Source organism: Molothrus ater, chromosome 1, assembly GCF_012460135.2.
Source record: "Molothrus ater isolate BHLD 08-10-18 breed brown headed cowbird chromosome 1, BPBGC_Mater_1.1, whole genome shotgun sequence".
NCBI lineage: Eukaryota > Metazoa > Chordata > Aves > Passeriformes > Icteridae > Molothrus > Molothrus ater.
Window position 1 is genome coordinate 121,683,809 of NC_050478.2, and position 22,767 is coordinate 121,706,575.

At 40.5% G+C, this 22,767-nt stretch overlaps 1 protein-coding gene across 1 annotated transcript; it reads left to right on the forward strand.

Moving 5' to 3' along the window:
• The first annotated feature begins 4,494 nt into the window (after positions 1-4,494).
• GDAP1 (ganglioside induced differentiation associated protein 1) lies at positions 4,495-16,233 on the forward strand. Its single transcript, XM_036403560.2, has 6 exons — positions 4,495-4,774; positions 5,318-5,510; positions 6,612-6,785; positions 9,113-9,207; positions 9,670-9,784; positions 13,876-16,233. Exons 1-6 carry the CDS (start codon positions 4,724-4,726, stop codon positions 14,256-14,258), a joined length of 1,011 nt encoding a protein of 336 aa, XP_036259453.1. The 5' UTR covers positions 4,495-4,723; the 3' UTR covers positions 14,259-16,233.
• Positions 16,234-22,767: the final 6,534 nt, after the last annotated feature.

The following is a 22,767-nucleotide window of genomic DNA, read 5'->3' on the forward strand; positions in this document are numbered from 1 at the left end:
AGGTTTTCTGTCTTTGGGTATCATCCAGTTACTGAATATTTATATTTTACAGTGTAATAGAATTTGAACTGTTCTAAGAGCTGGTACAGGACCCACTGAAGCAAGTACAAATCACCTCTCTAACTTTGGTGGACTTTGCTTCAGCATCTGTCCAATCTATTTTACAAGGTCAAAGTTGTGCACTCTGGGTTTGGCCACAGGCAATAATAGCTGGAAGCTGGAATATTTCTTATATTCATTGTTTGTGTTCTGGTAATATGTGAATTTTAATGGGCAGCCAAAAGCCACTGTGCCAGACAGTGCTGTGCAAACAAAATGTCATCACTGTTAGATTAAAACCAGAATAAAAATCAACACCTGGATGGTATGCACAGGAGTACAAGGTTTTCACTGTTTTGGGTTACTCATCTAAATTAGTGTGAGGGAAGAAGAAACATGTGAAGTGATGACACAGAATTGTTCCTAAAAGCTTGGTAATGATCCAATTTTGTGAGCCAGCATATTACACATGTGCACGGAGACAACAAACATGGGCAAGTATAAAAAAAAGTTTTAAATTGTTTGAATTTGGCTGATATGTTAGAATTTATAGTAAAGATGCTGTTTACATAAAAGCTTGAGAAGGGATAGACTCAATACATCTTTAATGTTAATACCTAGATTTTAAGGTTTAAGTCTAAGAATCTGCATTTTTTTCACCTTATGAAAATATATTAAATCTCTTTCTGTGTGTGCATTAAAAGCCTAATACTTCAGGAAAATTCATTGCAATAATCAAAACTGTTGAGATTTATATATCATTAGAACAATTAATATATTTGTTACATCAAAATCACTAATAACTCTTTTGAAATAGGCTTACTATAAAAATTCTAAAAATGTTATATAAAAATTAATTATTAAACAGTATTTCTGAAGCATTTACATACGAAACTCCTGCATGGAACAGGAATACTATATATTTAGGGAAAATTTGGCAGAATTTTGTGGTGAAATCCCTAAAAAAAACCTAATATGATGTGTTAAGTAACTTTGAAAGTGACTAAATAAATTCTATTATAAGTTGATTTTGTTGGATGTAAAATGGTAACTGACAAATTATATTTCCTGAGAACATGAATCAGCTATCTACAATTGCCATCGCTCTATGGTTTTATATACAGTTAAGTTAGGGCACAGATAGTCTCAGCTGTGACTATCAAGACATAATGCTGCTCTCACTCTTTCTAAAGAGTTGCATATCTAATTTTTCAGTCATGTTAAAGAAAGTTCTTGTGCATTCTTGTGCCAGTATTAAGTCTCAGCTGTGTACCTGAGTTCAGTGCTATGTTGTTTCGACTCATATCACCACCAGTAAAGCAGCATCTGCCAGTGGAATTTAGTTCAATAACCACTGATGACAGAAGGTCCAGAACAGAACCTGCCCTTACTTTCCCAACGAGTATTAACTCCTGCAACACTGTCAATTAGGCTGGTTCTGCGTTTGGAACAGAACCAATGCATCTGCTAATGATTCATAAACAGAATCCAGCTAATTTTCAGCTATAATGGCTCTGGCTGCATAGAAAAGGAAAAATAAAAAAGATTTTTTTTTTCCCTCCTGTAGTCTAATACATTTGGGTTTCAATATGCATAATGAATTGATCTGATAAGAAAAAAAAAAAGTTGTTTTTTAACTTGCATAAATATTACTTTAATGACACATCTGACCTATGTGTTTCCTGTTAATAACATGGAGTGAAAGGTGAAGTAAAGAAGAAAACTGATTACCAGAATACTGATTTCCAGATCTTTCACCCATTTTATATAACTGTTTATCAAAATGCTCTTTATTTTTAGCATTAGCTGTAAATGTTAGTTTATTTCCATGATGTAAAAATATGCGCATTAAAAAAACTTGTAGAGGGGCATGCATATATACATATATTTTTGTAAACATGTATAGGATGCTAAAAAAGGCCCAAGAGAGGCCATGCAGAGAAACAGGGCAAGAACATCAGTGTGGTAGGAAAAATTATTTATCACACAGAGCTAGGGGTCTGCTTGAAGCCACAAGCTGCCAAGATGCCAGTCAGATTTGCATTTGTGCTGCTAGTGTATTTATGGCACAAATTAAACATGCCTTAAGGAGACTCTTCTTTCACTTGGGTAAAGCCTTGAGTAAATGCCTGTGGAACAAGGTGTTCCAGGTTGTGGTGAGCTTTTTCATGATCTGGCCCTTTTGCTTGCTTTTCTGTGGGTATGAGAAGGTGGAGGGGCAAACATAGGTGGATGGATAGGTGCTGGTTCTGAAGAGAAAGGAATCATTCGTCCCTTTTTCTTCATCTCTGGAAGAAGGAAGGTTCTATGCGCCGTGTTTTGGAAAAGGGAGGCCTCGTGTGGTCAGCCGTGGGAACAGCCGTGTCGGGCTGGAGGGATCCCAGCCGCCGGCACCCCCTCCTTCAGCGGAACCAGGACTATTAACATGGACATCGGGTGGGATTTATCAGGGAATCATAGAATGGCTTAGGGTGGAAGGGACCTTAAAGATCATCCACTTCCAACACCTCTGCCGTGGGCAGGGACACCTTCACTAGACCAGGTTGTTCAGAGCCACTTCCAATCTGGCCTTAACATTTCTTGGGATGGAGAGTTCCCAGCTTCTCTGGGCAACCTATTCCAGTGCCTCACCACCCTCACAGTAAAGAATCTTATCCTAAACCTACGCTCTTTTCGGTTTGAAGCCATTCCCCCTTGTCCTGTCACTACATGCTTTTGTAAAAAGTCCCTCTTAGTCTTTTCTGTAGGCTCCCTTCAGGTACTGAAGGCCACAATTTGGCAAGCTGTGAGCCTTCTTTGTTCCAGGGAGAACAATCCTAATCCTTCTACCATTTCCTCATAGGAGAGGTGCTCCATCCCCCTAATCATCTGTCCCTCTGGACCCGCTCCAGCTGGTCAGTATCCTTCCTGTATTTCATAGCAATATGAGTGACTAGGTTAGGAAGAAGGATCACCTGTATATGATTGCAGCTGCTCAGTCCTTCTTTCTTTATTGTGTTATAAGATAGATACATTTCCTTGCCTTTCTAGACCTTTAAACCAGGTAACACAATGTAACTCAAACACAGTAGTCCATGTGTGGTATGAAATTAATTAGCTGTACTAAGAGAAGCAGGGTAGTGGTCTATATGGTAATTGACAAAATGACTACACAACATTTTGATTTAAAGGCAAAATGAAGGGAAAAAAAAAGCAAAACCTAGTTCATGTAAATTTAAAAAAAACCCAGTTCCCCAGTTTTTCCCCTTGAGTTACTGTAAGATCTAGCAGTGAGGAACAGCTGTACAGCAGCCTAGGCAGGGATCTGTGAGAATTCCCATGTATTGGTGAGTCACAGGTTAAAGCCCTTGTGCATGAAAGGATATTCCATCACTCTTACCTTAGACATGTATCTTAAAGAGAAGTTAATCCAGCCATAATGCCATCAACTGCATTCTTGGTGTCAGTTCTAAGCACATTCTCTAACTTTTTGAAGAATAACAATTAAATTCCCCCAAATGTGGGATTTACCATCAGTAACAGATTGTTATCAGCTGGGATTTGTGAGAAGCCTCTCACCATGAATGACCTTCTGAAGAGATTATTTTGGCTTGTGAGCAGGGAGTAGGGAGTGGTCTCTGAGGAAGGTATGGGCCTGCCCTTGTGCCCACTCCCATGATCAGCACAGGGCTTTTTGTTTCTTTCCTTTTTATTTATAAGATTTGTCCAATACCTTGTCTCAGTGACTTAAATCCATTCCTTTGCTTGACATTAGTAAAAATTTCCCTTGATGTTCTTGTTATTGTGTTACAGCTCTCAATATACTATTTTCAGGTCTCTAAGATACTCATCATGAGGTTCATCTCTTATATAGAAATGGCACGTGGGACTGAGTTATCAGGCTTACCTGGAGCAGCCTGCTGTTGCTGGTAGTGTCTAATGGTACTATCAGCAATTGCATTTCTAAACTATCTCCAGTGTAAGATACAGAGGAGGCATTTCCTGATGATGTAAGCCATTGTTTGTTATCAAATGCTTTTCAGAAAGGACCTTGCTTCACACAGGGAAAATAAAAAAAACCCTGCAAAATGGTTAGATTTTCTAATTTTGTCTAGGAAAAAAATAATTAAGAAACTTTCTCTCTTTAGATTGAAAGAACACATCTGGAAGCAAAAGAAGTTATTAAAAAGCTTTGTTCCTTCTTGCTATGACTCATTTTGCAATAGACTCATTTTGCCCGCGGGGTTCAATTCAGGATGATTTACGGTAATTTTTATTTTTTTTTTTTTAATTTTTTTTCCTCAGGCACGTGTTGCCGATGTTGAAATGCTGAAATTCATACTGGAAGCACTGGTTAAAAAAAAAAAACAAACAACAAAAAACCAAAAGAAAAACAAAACAAAACAAACCCAAATAAATATAAAAGGCTAAATCCTGCCATGTGACCTTCCCTACTTGCGCATCCATCTTCCTGCGCTTCCTTAGGGGATGCTGCAGACGGCTTTGCAGGCGGTTTCCCCTTCGGAAGGGCTGTCCTTCGAGCAGTGAGGGCTGTCCCCCGCATCCCCCGGGCATCCCCTTCGGGTAATTTCCAAGAGCGGATCGGCGTGGGGCGGGCACGGCCGCCGCTCCGCGCTGCCTCCTGCCCCGCCTGGCGCCGTGGGCCGAGCCGGGCCCAGCCGGGCCGAGCCGAGCCGAGCCGGGCATGGCGCCGCTGGTGCTGTACCACTGGACGCAGTCCTTCTCTTCGCAGAAGGTGAGGGGTGGGCGAGGGAGCCGGGCCCTGGATCGCCGCTTCCCGCCGTGCCCATAGCCCCTGCGCGCCCGCCGTGGCCCCGGGGCGGGAGGGGTGGAGGATGGAGGGGTGGGGGATGGAGGGATGGAGAGATGGAGGATGGAGGATGGAGGGGGGCGGCCGTGGGTGCGCCGAGGCGGGGCTGGAGAGCGGCCGGGCGGGGATGGTGCCCGGGCAGGGATGGTGCCCGGGCGGGGATGCTGGCCGGGCGGGGATGGTGCCCGGGCAGGGATGGTGCCCGGGCAGGGATGCTGGCCGGGCAGGGATGGTGCCCGGGCAGGGATGCTGTCCGGGCAGGGACGGTGCCCGGGCAGGGATGCCGGCCGGGCGGGGATGCTGTCCGGGCAGGGATGGTGCCCGGGCAGGGATGCCGGCCGGGCGGGGATGCTGTCCGGGCAGGGATGCTGGCCGGACGGGGATGCGGGCCGGGCGGGGATGCGGGCCGGGCGGGGATGCCGCCCGGGCGGGCGTGCTGCCCGGGTGACCCCGGTGGTGCCGTTCCAGGTGCGGCTGGCAATAGCCGAGAAGGCGCTGAAATGCGAAGAGCGCGATGTGAACCTGCCCCTGAGCGAGCACAATGAGCCGTGGTTCATGCGCTTGAGCTCCTCTGGAGAAGTACCCGTCCTGATCCATGGGGAAAACGTCATTTGTGAGGCAACACAGATTATTGATTACCTTGAAGCGACGTTTGTAGATGGTAATCCCACGGGCATTTCAGTGTGTGGCTCTTCCCCTCACCCCGGAGGCTGCAGCAATGCTGGGGGCAGCTCTGTGTCACTGCAGGACTCTCCGTTCGGGGCAGAATATGTTTATAGTCTCACAAGTAAACAGGCTCTCTTAATAGCTAGCAGTTTGGGTTGAAAACATGTTCCTCTAAAATGAGCTGAAGGCTTTCCAGCACCTTCATGAGTGAAGCTTTATAAGTAAAACCTACCACTGTCCTCCTTAGCCCTTCAGGAAGGATGGAGAGGCCAGAAATGGCAGCAGCACCATGCTGCACTGACCCTGGTGTGACAAAATGGAATTAAGAGGTAAAAGAGCAGGAAGAGAAGCCTCCGAAGTGATAATGTGCAGGGTTTTGAAGTTCTTTGTGCCTGTACTGTTAAAAAACCTCAAAAAACCAAACACCAACAAAGAAACCTGCCTCAATTTTTGAAGGAAATGAAGAGCTGTTTTTTTGATAGGTGTGAAGATGGCAGCATTTTGTATTCCAGGGATTTAGCACTGCGATTTCTGAGGCATGAAGAAAACTTCAATGTTGAGTGGACATGATTTGGGCTGTCTTTTAGTCAAAAAAGGAGTTGGGGCCTAGGTAGATCAAGGATAGGGTAAAACTCATTGATGTGCAGGAATACTTCCAGCCACGCTTTGTGCAGGATTCCTGTGCTGTAATTTTTACACCATTGCAGGAGCAGTAACATTTCAGCCATAACAATTTCCTGCAATCTCAGCTGTCCCCAGCTGTGAGAGCATTATAGGGTTGAATGTCATGGTCATGCATTCCTAGATGTACATAACAGAGCTGAGTGTGGTTTTCTGATTTGAAAGCCTCTTAAATACATGTTTGTGTGGGTTGCTGCATTTGCATCCATTTATAATTGAATTATAAAACATTTAAAATGAGCTACAAATATACATTTCTCTGTGCTGCAATCACACCACTGAGTTATGCTGGGGAACAAGTGAAGATTTCTTACCTGTGGCTGTGTCACCTGTCCCAGCTGGTCATGACTGAATGAACTTTGGTCAATTAGATGATTCTTCTTTTCTTAACTTTCTTTTTAACTTTGTTTTGCAGAGGAAGTACCAAGATTAATGCCAGAAGAGGGGAGCATGTATTATCCAAGGGTGCAGCACTACAGGGAGCTTTTAGATTCCTTGCCTATGGATGCCTACACACATGGCTGCATCCTGCACCCTGAGTTAACAGTGGACTCCATGATTCCAGCCTATGCTACCAGCAGAATCCGTAGTATGTACTGGTGTAGCTCTGAATGTCTCTGACTTAGTAGGTTGCTGCATTACAGTCATCTTCTTCCTTAAGTCCACCTTAAATACAAAATACCGAGCACAGTTTATTTCAGTTGCAGTCCTTGACGATTTGTGCATATACTTTTTATTGATTGTGTATTCTGTTGGGATTTGGAAATGGGAAAGAGGAAATGTTGTTTTTGAGGTGTCTGTGGAGATAATTTTTTGTACCACAGCTACCTTTTAATTGGTACCTTTATGCTTCCTTCAATGTATTACAAAAGACTAAGTAGTTCCAGGACAAGTATCAACTCCTGACAGCATGGCTGGATGATGATTCCCTGTTTACTATTACATTCTGGGATCTCTGATTTTTTTTTGTCAACATCAGTGGTTTATATAGTGTTGATTCTTTTTTTTTTGTATGATGCTTTAGAATGCTCTGTAGAACAACGTCAAATACTGCAGAGTCTTTGAAATGTAATACATCTATACTATTAGTAAGTCCATGATATCATAAATAGTAATATTGTGTTAGCTTGTGAAATAATATTTCCAACAAAATGTCTTATCCTCTTCCTTAAAATTTCTGGTAACACACTATTATGTTGTTACAAGTGAAGGCAGGCAGTTCATTTTCCATATTGTTGCATGGTTGATGTTCCTGAAGTAACATAGAATCACAGGATCATGAAATCATAGAATGGCCTAGGTTGGAAGGGACCTTAAAGATCACCCAGTTTCAACATCTTCCTCTAGATCAGCCTGTTCCAAGCCCCATCCAGCCTGGCCTTGGACACTTCCAGGGATAGGGAGTCCACAGTTTCTCTGGGCAATCTGTTCCAGTGCCTCACCACCCTCACAGGAAAGAATTTCACCTTCATATCTAATCTAAATCTACTTCCTTCAGTTTAAAGCCACTTCCCCTTGTCCAAGAACATGAATTATTCTCTTAATCAGTGCATTGTCTCGTTTGGTGGTTTTAATTTTTTTTTTTTCCCCAAATGTGGATGCTAACTGTTTATTGAACAATTGTGCTTTACTCATAGGCATTATGGGTAGTTTTTCTGTTTTCACATGGTAATAATCAGTGCTTTTATTACAGTTCACTTTACAACATTGTCCTCTGCTTTTCTTGCTGTATGTATTCTTCTCAAGCTTCTAGTTCATGTAAATTGTTCTCAGTTTGCACATGTCCATACTGGCAGAGCTAAGATTATTGCTTATCTAACTTGGGATATTTTCTTATCTTTTCATGCTTAAAGCATAGCCTAATTTTTTGATTTGAAACATTTTTTTGAAAAGCCTGTAGATGTTTCTTAACAATTCCTTTCCATGTGCAAACTTCTCCTGGTTGGAGATGGTTTCATTTTCAGCTTGAAACACCTTTATTTTCAGACTGCTAGATATAATAAGGCATGAGCCGGTTGTGTATTATGTTCATGCATACCAAATCCAAGTAAGTAATTAAATGCATATGTAAAATTTTAGTTGTATGAGTACATCCTTCAATTTCTTCATACACTGTATTGAAGGATGGCTTTCACAGTCATGTTGAAATGAATATAAAAAAGTGAGTTTGTTATTCTCTAGAAAGAATTTTTATCAGTTTAATTTATTAGACTTAATTGTAACTAAACTTTATTATCAAGTACAAGTGAGAGGTGATTCATGCTCTATAATTATTCTTTTGTTCTCGGTTTGTGATTAGAAATACTTATTTTTAGAAGATTTATAAATCACTGTCTTTTGGTATTTTTGGTTTATGAGTATGGCATTTTCAAGTAAAGCCCCATTTTAAGGAAAAGGCTATACACGCATAGTAGAAATCAGTAAAATTAACTTAAATTTTTCACATCATTCCTTCTTTAAATCATGTTCTTCTAGGACATGCAGGCAGTTCTTGAAGAACATTTCCAAAAGGATCACAGACTCTGGCATCAGGTTTTAGCTAAATGAAAACACCTTGGCTCCATATTCAGTGGCATTTAGGCTTTTGCTGTGAAATTATGCCTATGGCCTACAGTGACAAGAAATCTCAGTGTGGGCCTACCAGCTCTGTCACAACTGATGAGCTGAAGGTGTGGTGGGTCAGTTTAAAAAGCATTCAAGTTTTCCAAAATGTGATGTATTTAAATCCCAACCTAGTGTAGTTGCTGTATTGAAGCAGCACTTCCGATTTCCTTGGTATGATATTTGTACACAGGCTATCGATCAGTTCCTGTGGATTGAATTATGAGTATGTTTGGATATCTAATATTTGTCATTCCTTTTTTTGTCTGCCTTTGTGGTTTTTTTTTCTTCTTTTTTAAAATATTTTTAAATTAGGCCAAATAAGTAACACAGAATCAGAATTGAAGAAACTTGCAGAAGAAAATCCAGACCTTCAAGATGCCTATATAGCAAAACAGAAGCGCCTTAAGGTAAGAAACCCCTTTGTATGGGCCCCTTTATTATGAGCTTGTTAGTGTTAGATTTTTTGGTCATAATATAAACATTTGTTTCACTTGTCATTACCAGTAATGTCATGCAGTGGTTTAACCCTTCAAGGCATGAAACAGTCTGTCCTCAGATCAGCTACACACTTCAAGTGTGTGCTGAAGTACTGGACTGGTCCCACTGACTTCAAAGGTAAGTACACATCAGTGCTGGTGTTGGGCTGTTGCGCACCCTGCAGGGGTAGGCAAACCTTAATATCTGGTATCTCTAAAGTTTTCTTCTGTTTTCTGAATTGTCACCAGCATCCATGTAGTATCCATCTGACTATGTGGAGAAAATGATCACAGTTTATGAACAAACACTGTGTATTATCCTAAATATAAGCTTCTCTGATAAAAGTATAAACTCTGTACAATGATTAAACACTAACCTGTATGTTTATTTAGTCTAAACTGCTGGATCATGATAATATAAAATACCTAAAGAAAATATTGGATGAACTGGAAAAAGTTTTGGATCAGGTTGAGACTGAATTGCAGCGGCGAAATGAGGAAACACCAGGTAAGGAATTTTTTTTGCTAAATCCTGTTAATATTTCTGTTTGAGGATACTGGGTAAACTTGTTGACAGCACCATTATAAAGCAATTTTTAATGTGTTGGATTTGATACTTTTAGTATGCATTTATCTATACATCACAGAAGGGATCAATACTGTTTTAAATACTAGCTTACTTTTCTGTTTCAGTCAGTGAGTTCTCACTGTCTCATGAGAGTGCTTGATCACATTTTCAGGAAAATTAGTATAATTAGCTGTACATTTTTTTAGTATTTTTATCAACAAAATCAGAAAAAAATTTACTACAGAATGTTGATGTTATAGGTGTAGGCTTCAGTTCACTATAATGATCACAACCCTAATGTCTAACACAGGTTTATTATAATCTTGGGCAGATACTCTGCTGATATTTGTGGTATATGCAGAATAAGCAATCTGAATAATTGCTTTAATCATTAGGCAACCCTCTTCTCTCACCCTCTTGGAAAGAAGTCCTGTTTACCTGCTTCCACCCAAATGAAAGTCAAATTATTCACACAATCATAGAATCATCAATGTTGCAAGAGACTTTCAAGATGATCTAGTCTGACTGTCAACCCAGCACCATCATAACCACACCTAACCATATCCTGCTGTCTGCTGCCCTGGGCAACATATTCCAATGCCTGACCACTCTCAGTGAAAAACATTTCTAATATCTAATCTGAACCTCTTCTGGCTCAACTTAGGGCCATTTCCTCTCATTCTGTTAGAAAGTTCTGGCCCAAATACAGAGCCCTGGGGAACTCCACCAGTGACCAGCCACCAACTGGATGTCACTCCATTTACCACCACTCCCTGGGCCTTGGACATCCAGCCAGTTTTTCAGTCAATGAAGAATGCACCCACCCAAGCCAGTTTGCCCAGGAGAATGCTCTGGGAGACAGGTCAAAATCTTTATTTAGATAACATGCACAGCCTTTCCCTCATCCAGTAAACATGTCACTGGTCATGGAAGGAGGTCAGGTTGGCCAAACAAGACCTGCCTTTGTAAACTCATGCTGGCTGGGCCTGTTCCCCTGGTTGTCTTGCACATGCCATGTAGTGACACTCAGGACAATCTGCTCCATGATGTTTCCCAGTACCAAGGTCTGGATGACAGGTCTGCAGTTTCCTGGGTCTTGACCATTCTTGTAGATGGGTATGACATTTGCTAATTTCCAGGCAACAGAGATTTCTGTGGTTAACCAGAATTGCTGGTAAATGATTGAAATAATTGGCAAGGTTTTGGCAGCTCTTGTCTTACTCTTGGGCACATCCCATCTTGACCCATAGACTTCTGAATATCTAAATGACATGACAGGTTGCTAACCATTTTCTCCTGGGTTGTAGGTGTTTCACTCAGGTCCCAGTCAACAACTTCCAGCTCTGGGAGCTGGAAAGCCTGAGGACCATGGGTTTTAATGTTAAAGACTGTGACAAAGAAGGCATTAAGTACTTCAGCCTTTTCCTTATCCCTATTATGTTTTCCCTTTCATCCAGCAAAGGGTTGAGAATCCTTAGCCCTCCTTTTGCTGCCAGTGTATTTACTGAAACTGTTTTTGTTGTCTTTAACTGCAGTGCCAAATTAAGTTCGTTTGGCTTTCTGATTTTCTCCTGCATAATCTCATGGCATCCTTGTAGTTATCCCCTTCCTTCCACAGGTGAGACACAGTCCTTTTTACCCTGAGTTCCAGCCTAAGCTCCCTGTTTACCCACACTGGTCTTTGTCCCTGAGAGCATATGAGGACAATCTGTTGCTGTACCGTTAAGAATTCCTCCTTAAATCTTGCCTGTCCTTCCTGTACGACTTTGCCTTTCAGAACTGACTCCCAAGGAACTCTGTCAATCAAACTCCTAAGCAGTCCAAAGTCTGCCTGGCAGAGATCCAAGGTGGCAGTTCTGCTGGTGCCTTTCCTTACTTCACCCAGAACTGAAAACTCCATCATTTCATGGTTACTGTGGCCCAAGATGGCCACTGACCACCACATCACCCATGAGTTCTTCTCCAGTTGAGAGTAAGTTTTCCTCCACACACTCCAGGAATCACCTAGACTGCCCCCTCTCCACTATGTTGTATTTTCAGCTGGCATCTGGCAGGCTGAAGTCCCCACAAGTACAAGGGCTGGAAATTGAGAGACTTCTGCCAGCCTCCTGTAGAGTGCATCATCTGCCTCTTCATGGTGGCTAGCAGGTCTGTAACACACTCCTGCAAGGACATCTGCAATGCTGACCTTCCCCCTGATCTATACCCACAGGCACTTAACCATGTCAGCATCCTAAATTCTGTTTAAATGGGATTAGCCTTCTTCTTTTTCTCAGTGTGGTTCAACTCCTAGTGGTGCTAGTAGGAGTCCTTCCCCTGACTTCACTGGAAACTGCATGAAGCATCAGTCAATATCAACTGCATCTGCTCAAATCAATAACTTTTTGCATTTGGCTCTATAAATAGCTGTTGTAATAACTACTGATTGCTATGACAACTGTAGGTTTGAACCAGCAGTTGAAAATCCAGATTAAATTTTCTACTGACTCAACAGTGAAAGAGTCACAGAAAATATTTTAACTCATAAAGGATGGAAGGATTTTGTTCAGCAAACTATGTCTGCCACCATTTCCAGCAAGCCCTTTCCTTTCTCTGCTAAGTAGCCTTTCCAAGGAGTCAACTGGTGCAGTATTGATGAGCTTATGAAAGCTTCTGGGATTGCTGGATTTTGTGAAACATGGGACTATTGCCTCTTGGAATTTTGTCTGAGGTAGTCCCACTTTGGAGGTTTGTGGTCTGTACTTCTCCACATTCTAGTAAAACTCAGAGATCCTGCTTCTCTTGCAATTTCTTGAATCCCTCAACTGCTACTGCTGCCACTGCAGGCATCTTTCTTTCACGCAGGATAGATTTGTTGGTCTTTTCCATCATCTTATTTAATGCACTGGATGAATTCCCAGGTATCCTTTCAGCAACCTAGGATACGCTCCTTTTCTACAGAGGCCTTTCTTCCAGACCTGTGTAACCAGTCAAAATGGACTGGTACCAACTTTGTGCCAAGCTGTTGCTTTTCTCTAGTGGAAAATGTGTTGGAAAGGAGATTGCAAAATTTCTCTGTTTCCAGAGAGGTGCTGCTGAGTGTTCATGCCAGCATTTTTCCATGCCTGCTGTGTGGGACGAACTGCAAAAGCTACAAATGAGACAGGAACAGCATAGTCCTCTCTATTTGAGATCTAGGCTAGAGCAGAGTACTTTGCTGGCAGCTATGATAGCTGTGCTGGCTATCAAGTTTCATATCCTGGGTTTCAAAAGCTCTTGGTATAGTCAGTACATGTGAGCCCTTTCAGGTGGTGGTGGTTCAGATCACTGACAGTGAAGTGTGATGCTGCCTGGCAGTGCCTGCTCTGAGCCATCCCAGGAAGATTCACCTCTTTCCTTTGACTGGAGAGGGTACCTGGGGTCTCCATCTGTGCTCCTGACTAGTGGTGAGCAGTATGAATATTAGTCATTTCTCAAACATCTCAGTGTAAAACCCCCATGATTTGGGGTCAAAGAGACACAAAAGAGGGTCAGGTAGACAGATTCTGTCATCTCAATGAGCTGATATGTTTGGTGCAAGTCAGTCATCTGATCCATTTCTTTTTGACTTGAAAGCCTCCAACAAGCTAGCTGGAGTTAGTTCTTGAGTGAATGCCATTGAGCTGAGTGACACAGGCAAGATAAATTCTTCAGACAAGTGGTAGCTTTTCAGTAAAAGCTAAACTGCTTTCCTCCTTTCCAATCCTGTTTAATTTAATCCAGATTTGAGAAATCTAGTTGAGCAAAATAAGTGTTTACTGTGGGTTTTGATTTATGAACCTGGAATGTGGATCTTTTTTTTTCCTTAACAAATGTAGGTCAGGCTGCTGAGCCTAAGACTTTACAAGATTGTGCAAAGAGTGGACAGGAATTAGTAAAATATTTATTGATTAAAGTAATATTTTAGCTGAAGTGTCGTTGCTCTTTATTAGATGCTACTTTGAAGTAGCAACTAAACTAAATGTGCTTATATTCCATTAGTTCCTAATGCTTTATGTTTTATCTCTGCTTAGAAGATGGAAATCAGCCTTGGCTCTGTGGTGATTTCTTCAGTCTGGCAGATGTGTCACTTGCTGTCACATTACATCGCCTGAAGTTTCTGGGATTAGCAAGAAGAAACTGGGGAAATGGAAAGCGGCCCAACTTGGAAGCTTATTATGAGCGTGTCGTGAAGAGAAAAGCATTTTACAAAGTTTTGGGACACGTCAACAATATATTAATCTCAGCTGTCCTGCCAACAGCATTCCGTGTGGCCAAGAAGAGGGCTCCCAGGGTTCTTGGCTCCACCCTGCTGGTCAGCATGCTGGCAGGGCTGGGTTACCTTGCTTTCCTCTGTCTTCGGAAGAGATTTGCCAACATGGTGCTATCGATTAGAACCAGGCAAAACTATTTTTAGACTTTCTCTGTCCCTGGTGGTGAGTGGAGGGCATCTCTGCCCCCAGGAAAATATCTTCAATAAATATAAATGTAGAAGAACGATTATGTCTGCAAATTAGAACATTGCCACAGAGTAATCATCTCCTGCTGCTGTTTAATTGGGTTGGCAATGCTGAGATATTTTTCAAAAATATTTGTTGGGAGGATGACAAAGGAAAGAAGAGACGTACTTTTCAGCCAAGAGCCTATAACTGTGACAGTGCTTTGTTAAAGTGGTTATTGTCTCCTATACCCAGTAGCTGACCTAATTAAAATGCTGTTATTTAATAGATATGCAGCAATGTGACAGCTTTTCACTGTAGATGAAATGCATTATTGTAAAGAAACCAGCATTGTTAAAATACTGAAAATAGCTCTTACTTTAAATGCTCAGAGTAAGATTTAATTGGAACATTGTGCCTGTTGTGTACAGGACCAAGTTTCTCTGTACTGATTATTGTCTGCTAATTTGCAGTTGGACCTTTAGGAATGTGTTAAAAATAATCTTGTAAAGCCACTTTTGTCAGTGTATGTTCATGCAGCAGTTCAGGAAAAGACCTGAAGCAGGTAAGAACATCAGTGGTTTTGTGTGCCATGCAAGAGAAATTCTCCAGAGGCATCACTGGACAACAGATACTACAATTTTGCTGAAATACAAATGGAAGCAAAACCCCTGACACTTGTCCTTTGAAAGCCTTTTGGGCTCAACCTCAAATTCTGGCATAATCAAATCAAACACTCTTGGTGCACATTTGCTGCTTTCTTTGGGGTGGCTTGATACGGTTGCCTCCATGTGAGTGTCCTGTGTACCGTGTTTCACTCTGAGCACTGGCTATTTTTTGCACACTTTTTGGCAGCATTAGCAATTGCACATGTCTGTATAAAATGCTTGCCCACAACGTGCCACAGCCAACTAGAAAACATACGCAAAGCAATGCCTTTTTGTATAAGTAATTAAAAATAGTTCACTATTTATCAGTCTGGTTAGGTAGCCTAGATTGAAGGTAAAGCTGTAATTTAGCAATCTGTTTACTTATGGATGGGGTCATGTTGATGGTAAGTGAAAAATACAGAAAGTTTTGAGACAATTTGTACTGCTGATTTTTTGCAAAACTGCCCTATTGTAGCATGGAGGAAAGGTGTAGAAAAACAATTTGATTACTTCCTTCTTACTCAATAGATGCTGTGAGTTTTATTAGTTTTGAACTGAGCTCCCATTTCAATAAGAAATGTACATTTACCTGAAGGTAGACTTTTAATCATTTTGCATCAAAAAAGCATTTGGGAAGGGCTGAAAATTCTCATGACAGTTTCATAAAACTTTTGTATGCTTGATGAATGTTTGAAAGCCTCCGAGTTTTGTTTACAAGTTGTACATAGATGCCACAAAGAAAGCATAGCTTTAAGTGTTTGCCTATCAAAAATCAGTGCTAACAGGCCTAAGTACATTTTAGGTCCAGTGCTGGTGGGTGTGGTCTCTCTGCACAATTGCATTTAAGTGTCAAGAAGATCATCTCAAGTTTGCTGGAGAGAACTGAGGCAGTATCTGGCTGGGCAGGCTCACCATCTACACATATCAATATGGATAAAATTATTGGATACTCCTGCTTATTAATTAATATTGTGCTAGTTGTCTAGCAAAAGTAGACCTAAATCTCATTACTCCTTTTCAGTAATAAGAAACATCTTACCTAGGAGACAATGTGCTTTTTTATTTGTAAAAAAGATAGTTTTATATAATTCTATTTCATGATCCAGTGGTTCTCAAGAACTTGTTGAATTAAATGTGCTCTATTTGGAAAAGATTTATTATCTCTAGAGTGGGTTTAATCCAACAATACTATTAATGTACTGGCAGCTTAACTGAGTTTGTTGTTTGTGTATTGCAGTTCATCTGCATTTACTTGTAGCTATCAAATTCCACTAAGTTAATAAAGACAGAGTAAGACCTGTAACTTAATGCTTCCCTGGCATGTATTTCTGTCAGACCACCTGTAAAATGTAATTTGATCAAGTCACAGTAAAATTAAATATATATGACTTTGTCTTCTTTAGAGTGAAGTGGCCACCAGATGTCAGTGGTCCTCCAGGACTCTGCTCTGGCATGCCTCTGAGGCAGGAGAACTACTTTTCACAGAGAAAAAGTTTGTGATCTCAGCATAAGAGGGCTGTGAGCACCCTCAGTGCACTAGCAGTCTCTCCAGAGCTCTGGAAACAGCTGCGTGGTTCTACCACAGGTTTGTTTTCCGACACCTGCCACTTATGCTTGTGTAGTTTCTATACTGGGTAAATGAGAGGCCAAAGTTGAAATAATATTTCACCTAAAAATGAATGTTACTAAACAAGAATTAAACTTGCATCTGCAAGAATGAGCATGGATGAAACTTTTATTGCGGAAAAGTTTGGATCTCTAGTTTGATTCATGTCTGTGAGTTCAGCTGTTTGGTATCCTACTTATTTTCACTGCCCTGAAGTACTCTGTGCATTGATTTCTGTACAGGTGGCAGCAAAAGGCTTATCCATGATTAAATTCCTGAAAATAGGATGAGATTTAGAAGCACACATGCTGCATTTGGCTCTTTGTGCAAGATAGCTTTTGTGCTTGCAAAATTTCTTTTCAACCTAGCTTTTTTTCTTTCTGGTAGCTCTGGATACTATTTTGATTGGGTACTGAAGCAATCTTCTATTTTACATTTACTATTTGCTCTCATATCATGCATCAGATATATTTAATATCTTTATGTAGGACCCACACAATAAACATTGATTCTAAGGCCACATTCTAGTCTGGTTTATATCTTCTGTGGCTATAAAACAAAGCACATTTGAGAATTACACAGTATTGCTGTAAGGACTCCGATGCTATTCAAGGAGAGAAGCCCTTGAACAGTTTTAAACCAGTTTAAAGATTGATTTGGATATATATGGAAACAGCAAGTAACAATGACATTTTCTTTGGTTGTCTGTCTGAGCTGTATATATCTATAAGGTCCAACAGAAGCTATTTGATAAAGTTAAAAAAAAATTAAAAATATGAGGAGGGCAAGCAGGTTTTTTACTTTCTATTAATCCATTAAAAGAAAAAATCCAAAAATCCAACCCCGCCTGACTTCTGGGTGTGTTCCTGATTCATTGTTGAGCTGCAGCAGCTGGGACTCCTTTCTGTAAGGTGCATGGCAAGCACATAAGCTGTGTTCACACTGACATTGTCCTTGGTGAGACTAAATGTGTATTAGTCTCGCCATGAGCTAAGGCCCCCCTTTTTTTTCTTGCACTGTAGGAGTCTATATTGGGCCTCCTTCCTTGTTAAGCAGAGGAATAAATATCAGTAAGTGAGGCTTGTGTGCATTGCCTCTCAGTATTTTGAAAGTCAGGGAAGCTGCTAGGATAAGTAGACAGCTGGTAGGGTTTGAGTGTCAGGAGATTATGACACTGTAGTCTGTGCACCAACTTTGAAGTGGCCTTATGCTCTAGCATTAATCAGAAGTGTGCACAGAGCTCTTGCAGTGGAAAGCTTATGTCTAAACAGAGAAGAGGCAACAGTGAATACAAAGGTAAGTTCAGTAAGTATAAATTCCTTGTCCAGATTCACAAAGCCATACATCCACTTTTGCATGTCACATTTTTAAAGGCATTTTTTACTTAAGTCTGAATTTTATAGGAGCAAGGTGCAAGATTTAGAGAGCAGACTGGCATGCCCTAATGCATGAGGATTAGAGAGAGCAGCAGATGGAAAGTAGGTGAAAAGTAGTGGGTCTAGCTAGCTGGAGAGCACTGTGCTCTGCAATATGGTGTATGACAGATTATTGTTTGCTGAGGCCTCCTTCTTATCTCTCTGTTTAGCCAATGTTAGACAGAAGTGTAAGGTTGTGCTTAGGCAATTTATAAGATGTACTGAGGAAGTCAAAAGCATGTAGAAAAATCCCAAAGAAAATATGCTGGGTTTTGTTGCCTCTTTTCTTTACAAAGAAAGTTTTAGTTTTGGTGCAGTACCAAGTCATAAAGTCAGGCACTCAAAACTCAGGAAATTCCAGAAGCCAGAGTTCTTACAATACTGTTAACACACTCATACAATACTTCAATAGCCTTTTTATTTCTGTTTTCCTTTCTAAGTTACAATCATGATGCTTAATTTAATGTGAAGTTAAAAATGTTGCACCATAAAATATTTAGGCTGTGGATAAGCTTAGCGTTGGGGGACGAATCTGTTGGAATTTGCAGAGCTGAAGGTCTAACTCTTTCTGTGTTTTACATCAGCATTAGTATTTACTACAGTTTTAAACACTCATAAATAATTATATAAAAGTGTATTGTGTAAGCTAACACAAAATAACATAAGTCAGTATGAATCTACTTGATATATACTAATATATATTATTATTGTATAAACATATACACTATAGTATCTCTATTTATCCCTTTCATATTTCATTTGCTAAAAGTGGCTAATTGAGAATTATGTATTTTACAGTATTACTTGCCTTTATAAAATAAATTTTCATTTATAAAGGTAAAATTATGAAAAAGCCATGTAATTGTAGAATCATACAAAATTTTGGGTCGCAAGGAACTTTAAAGAGCATCTAGTTCCAACTCCCCTGCCATGAGGAGATGTGTTCCCTTTTCCTTATTTACTCTGATAGCATTATAAGGGTATTTGAAAACATTGGTTACATCATGACTGTAGGGACTTGAGAATATACACAAACATATTTGTTGCTTCATGTTAGCTGATCATCCAGATCAGAATGTGAATGCTACTGCATTTGGACTGAATAGAAAGCTTTAGCTGTTGAGAAACAATTGCCATCCTGAAAATTGCTTATTTAAGGCTTGTTTCAGAAAGGTTGCCTAACTTGTTTAAGCAGATGATGCCTGTGTTTCTGTAAGCAGCAGAAAACAGAGCATTCATAGGGCCAGACCAGATGGGAGGGGACCACTGCTTCTGTCACCTGCTGGCTGAGGCATTCACCTTACAGAAAGTGGAGTCCTTCTCCCTCACTTGGTATTGGAAATAGGTAAAACGGTGGTAGAGACAAAAATTCCTCCCTCATAGATACAGGCCCTGTGCAGTAGGTTGCAGAGTCAGGCTCCGTCTTTCTCAGCGCAAATCACATCTGCGTTTTCAGAAATCAGAGGCCATTCCTTTGACAAAAGGTAGTTTGGACATGTGGAGGCTGAGACTGTCAGTCACTCAGCATCTTGATGGAGAGCAGGGCCTGCCACACAGCTTCCTCTGCCAGTTATGTTTAAAAGCCAGAAGGAGCTGGCAAATATAAAGGTCTTGGAAAGGATGTCTTTAGGTACATAACACAGGTTTGGGGAAAGGAAGGAATTGCAGACTCTGGAGCCTAAATGAAACCAAGGAAAAACTGTCCAGAGAAGTTCCATCAGTGTGACTTGTGATCTAAGCTCTGGGTGGCTTTTCTGCAGGTGGAGAGAGGCTTTTGGATTGCTGCTTCTGAGGACATACTGTTGTAACTCACTTCAACTGTACAACTGAAATCAATGAAAGGAAAAAGAAATATCTGTCTCAGTTGAATACATAGTGAAGCCAGCTTCCTGATACAGATATTTAAGTTGGATCACTGTTCAGACAGGTACTGTGAAAGCATATGTTTTGAACTATGTAACTCTCCTCAAACACCTTTACACAAGCCTAGACACCAAACTAGAAAAATTCAAATTAGAGGTCTGGATTGCATCCCAGAGTCAGAGGCAGTAAAAATAGAAAGACCTATTGTTTGAATTTTTAGGTCTTCAAACAGAAATACTTCCAGAGACAAAGATCTCACAGGAAGTCTGTGCCAGATGCTCTTTGTCCAAGTTTTGCACCTTAAGAATTTGTGCACCTTTCTATTGTTCTGAATTAAAGACAGCTCTAAAACACAGAATCTACTAAAATTTACAGAGGAAACAAAATTGGCTGATGTTGCAGTAATGGAGGTATCAAGATTTCAGTTTCTAACAGAGAGCCAAATTCAGAACTGGAATGAGTCATTGCTATGAAAAATGTAGTGGTGCATCTACTTACATGGGATCTGAATTTGATTTTAAAGTCATTATGCCATGAATCACATTTTACAACTTTGCCTTGACAAGTTTTGTTTTAATCAACCTATTTGTTAAGAGACAATGAAAGCTGTACGGTATCTTTCTGAAGCAAAGGAAATATGCATAACTTAATATATTAAAAGCTGTGTAAGCTTTTAATATGGGCAGTATATACTGAGTCAAAATTTTTGGAATATGGAGTTATTTTTGGAATAAAGAATTCTTTTAAAACAAGTCCAAGAATGTATGTTTAGGACTGATTCCAGAACAGCATCATAAATTTTTTTATTCTTTGGATTTGAAAGAGAACCAAAAATCTATAGCTGACTTAATTTTTCTGTTGCTAACTGCCAATTGTAACTGTGATACAAGGAAGCTCCAGCAAATAAAAAGATAACATACTTCTCTTTTATGCATACATACATACATATATATATATAATATACAAAAACCAACTCTGCTTATTTAATTTTCTTAGGTAAAGCATATTGGATAAGAATTCTGCCTCTTGTGTGTAATAAGAAATTAACAGTGTCTTTTTCATACAAAGTAAGAGATGGAAATACTCCCAAAGTGGCTGGCAGAACAGCAACATTGGCTACATTGGCTGAGGCTGCAGTTCCACACCCACAGCAACCCACAGAAGTGGAAGTCCAGCAGCAGCTGAAAGAGGCTCATTGCAATCCAACAGCCCTCTGTGACAAGTGGGAGGAGAAGCAAACCAAGCTTCAAACCCAATGCAAGAAGTGGCTACGATTGAACTCAGAAGTCCCTCAAGCTGGTTGCAGATAGATGTCAAATGTGTTCCTAGCATCTCTGTCTAACTTGGATTTAGAGAGTACCTTGGTGTTGACACATTATGAATGACTGTACCAGTTGTTAGTCCAGGGGTAATGTATTGGAGAAAACTTACACAGGGAGTTCTGGAATCAGGGAAAAGTTTTTCTTAAATTTGTATGGAAAATGAAGATGTATTTGTGAAGAAAATCATATTCATACTCTGCTCTCATCAAGAATTAATTCTGAAATGTGGTCTTTAGCCTCACGCTTCACACTGACCTGCTTCAGCACCATGATTTTATGGGAGAGAAAAGGGACAGGGAAGGTAGTAATGGAGACTCAGAAAGGACCTCTTGGTGAGAGGAGGGAATAGATATATAATTACATAAAGATATCTATATATATATTTCTATATATAAATACAATTTTATATAGAAATATAAATGGGATATTATATTAAAATATACTGATATCCTAAGGTTTATGCTTCATTTGGTTTTGTTAGTTTGGCTTTTAATTAAAAAATAAGCCCAAGCATGATAAAGTGCTAAACTTCAATGTGTACATTGGTGTTGAGAAGGAAATGCAATCACAAGATGTTGCCTGTTGATGAAGGAGTAGAGACTTTGCTTTCTGTGCATGACAGTTTATCTGAACACCTCTGCTGGGGATGAAATATGTGAGGAGACAAGCATTATTATTACCTGGTTCATTGACTCATTCCATAATGATTCTGTTTAACTAGAGATTCTGTACTTCAGTTACAGCTGAAAACACTAATTCAAGATAGCAGTAATTTCCCTGTTTGCCTCCATTAACAATTTATTAGGTATTACCAAATTTTATGTTTTTTCATGTATTATAATTAATCTCACCACACGACCTTGCCTCAAAAGTAGTTTTGTTCTCCTACACTGCAGTCCTTCATCTCATGTTTGTTTGTACAGGACTGGTTCTAATCTGGGCTGTTTGCTGTATAACCTGCCGCTCCTCAGGCTCCTGCTGGCTGTAGACACTTTGTGTAAAGTTTAGGTAGAATCGTTTAGGTTGGAAAAGACCTTTAAGATCATCGAATCCAGCTGTTAAACCAGCACTGCCAAGTCCACCACCAGGCCATGTCCCTGAGTTTAACACCTATACATATTTAAATACTCCCAGGGATGGTGACTCAGCCCTTCCCTGGGCGGTCTGCTCCAGTTCTTGACTACTCCTTCAATGAAAAAGTTTTTCCCAATAGCCCAAGAAGCTCCCCAGTGGAACTTGAGGCCATTTTCTCTTGTCCTATCACTTATTACTTGGGAGAAGAGACTGACCCCCATCTTGCTTTGTTAGCACTGCCTTTCAGGTAGTTTTAGGTCCTCCCTGAGACTCCTTTTCTCCAGGCTAAACAACTGCAGCTGCTCCTTGTAAGACTTGTCCTCCAGACCTTCCACCAGCTTCATTGCCCTTCTCTGGACACGCTCCTGCACCTCAATGCCTTTCTTGTAGTGAGTGACCCCAAACTCCACACAATATTTAAGGTGTGGCCTCACCAGTTCCAAATACAAAGGGATGATCACTGCTCTGGTCCTGCTGGCATCACTATTTTTGATACAGGCCAGGATGCCATTGGCCTTCATGGCCACCTTGCTTGCTGAGCTCAAGAAAGCAAAGAA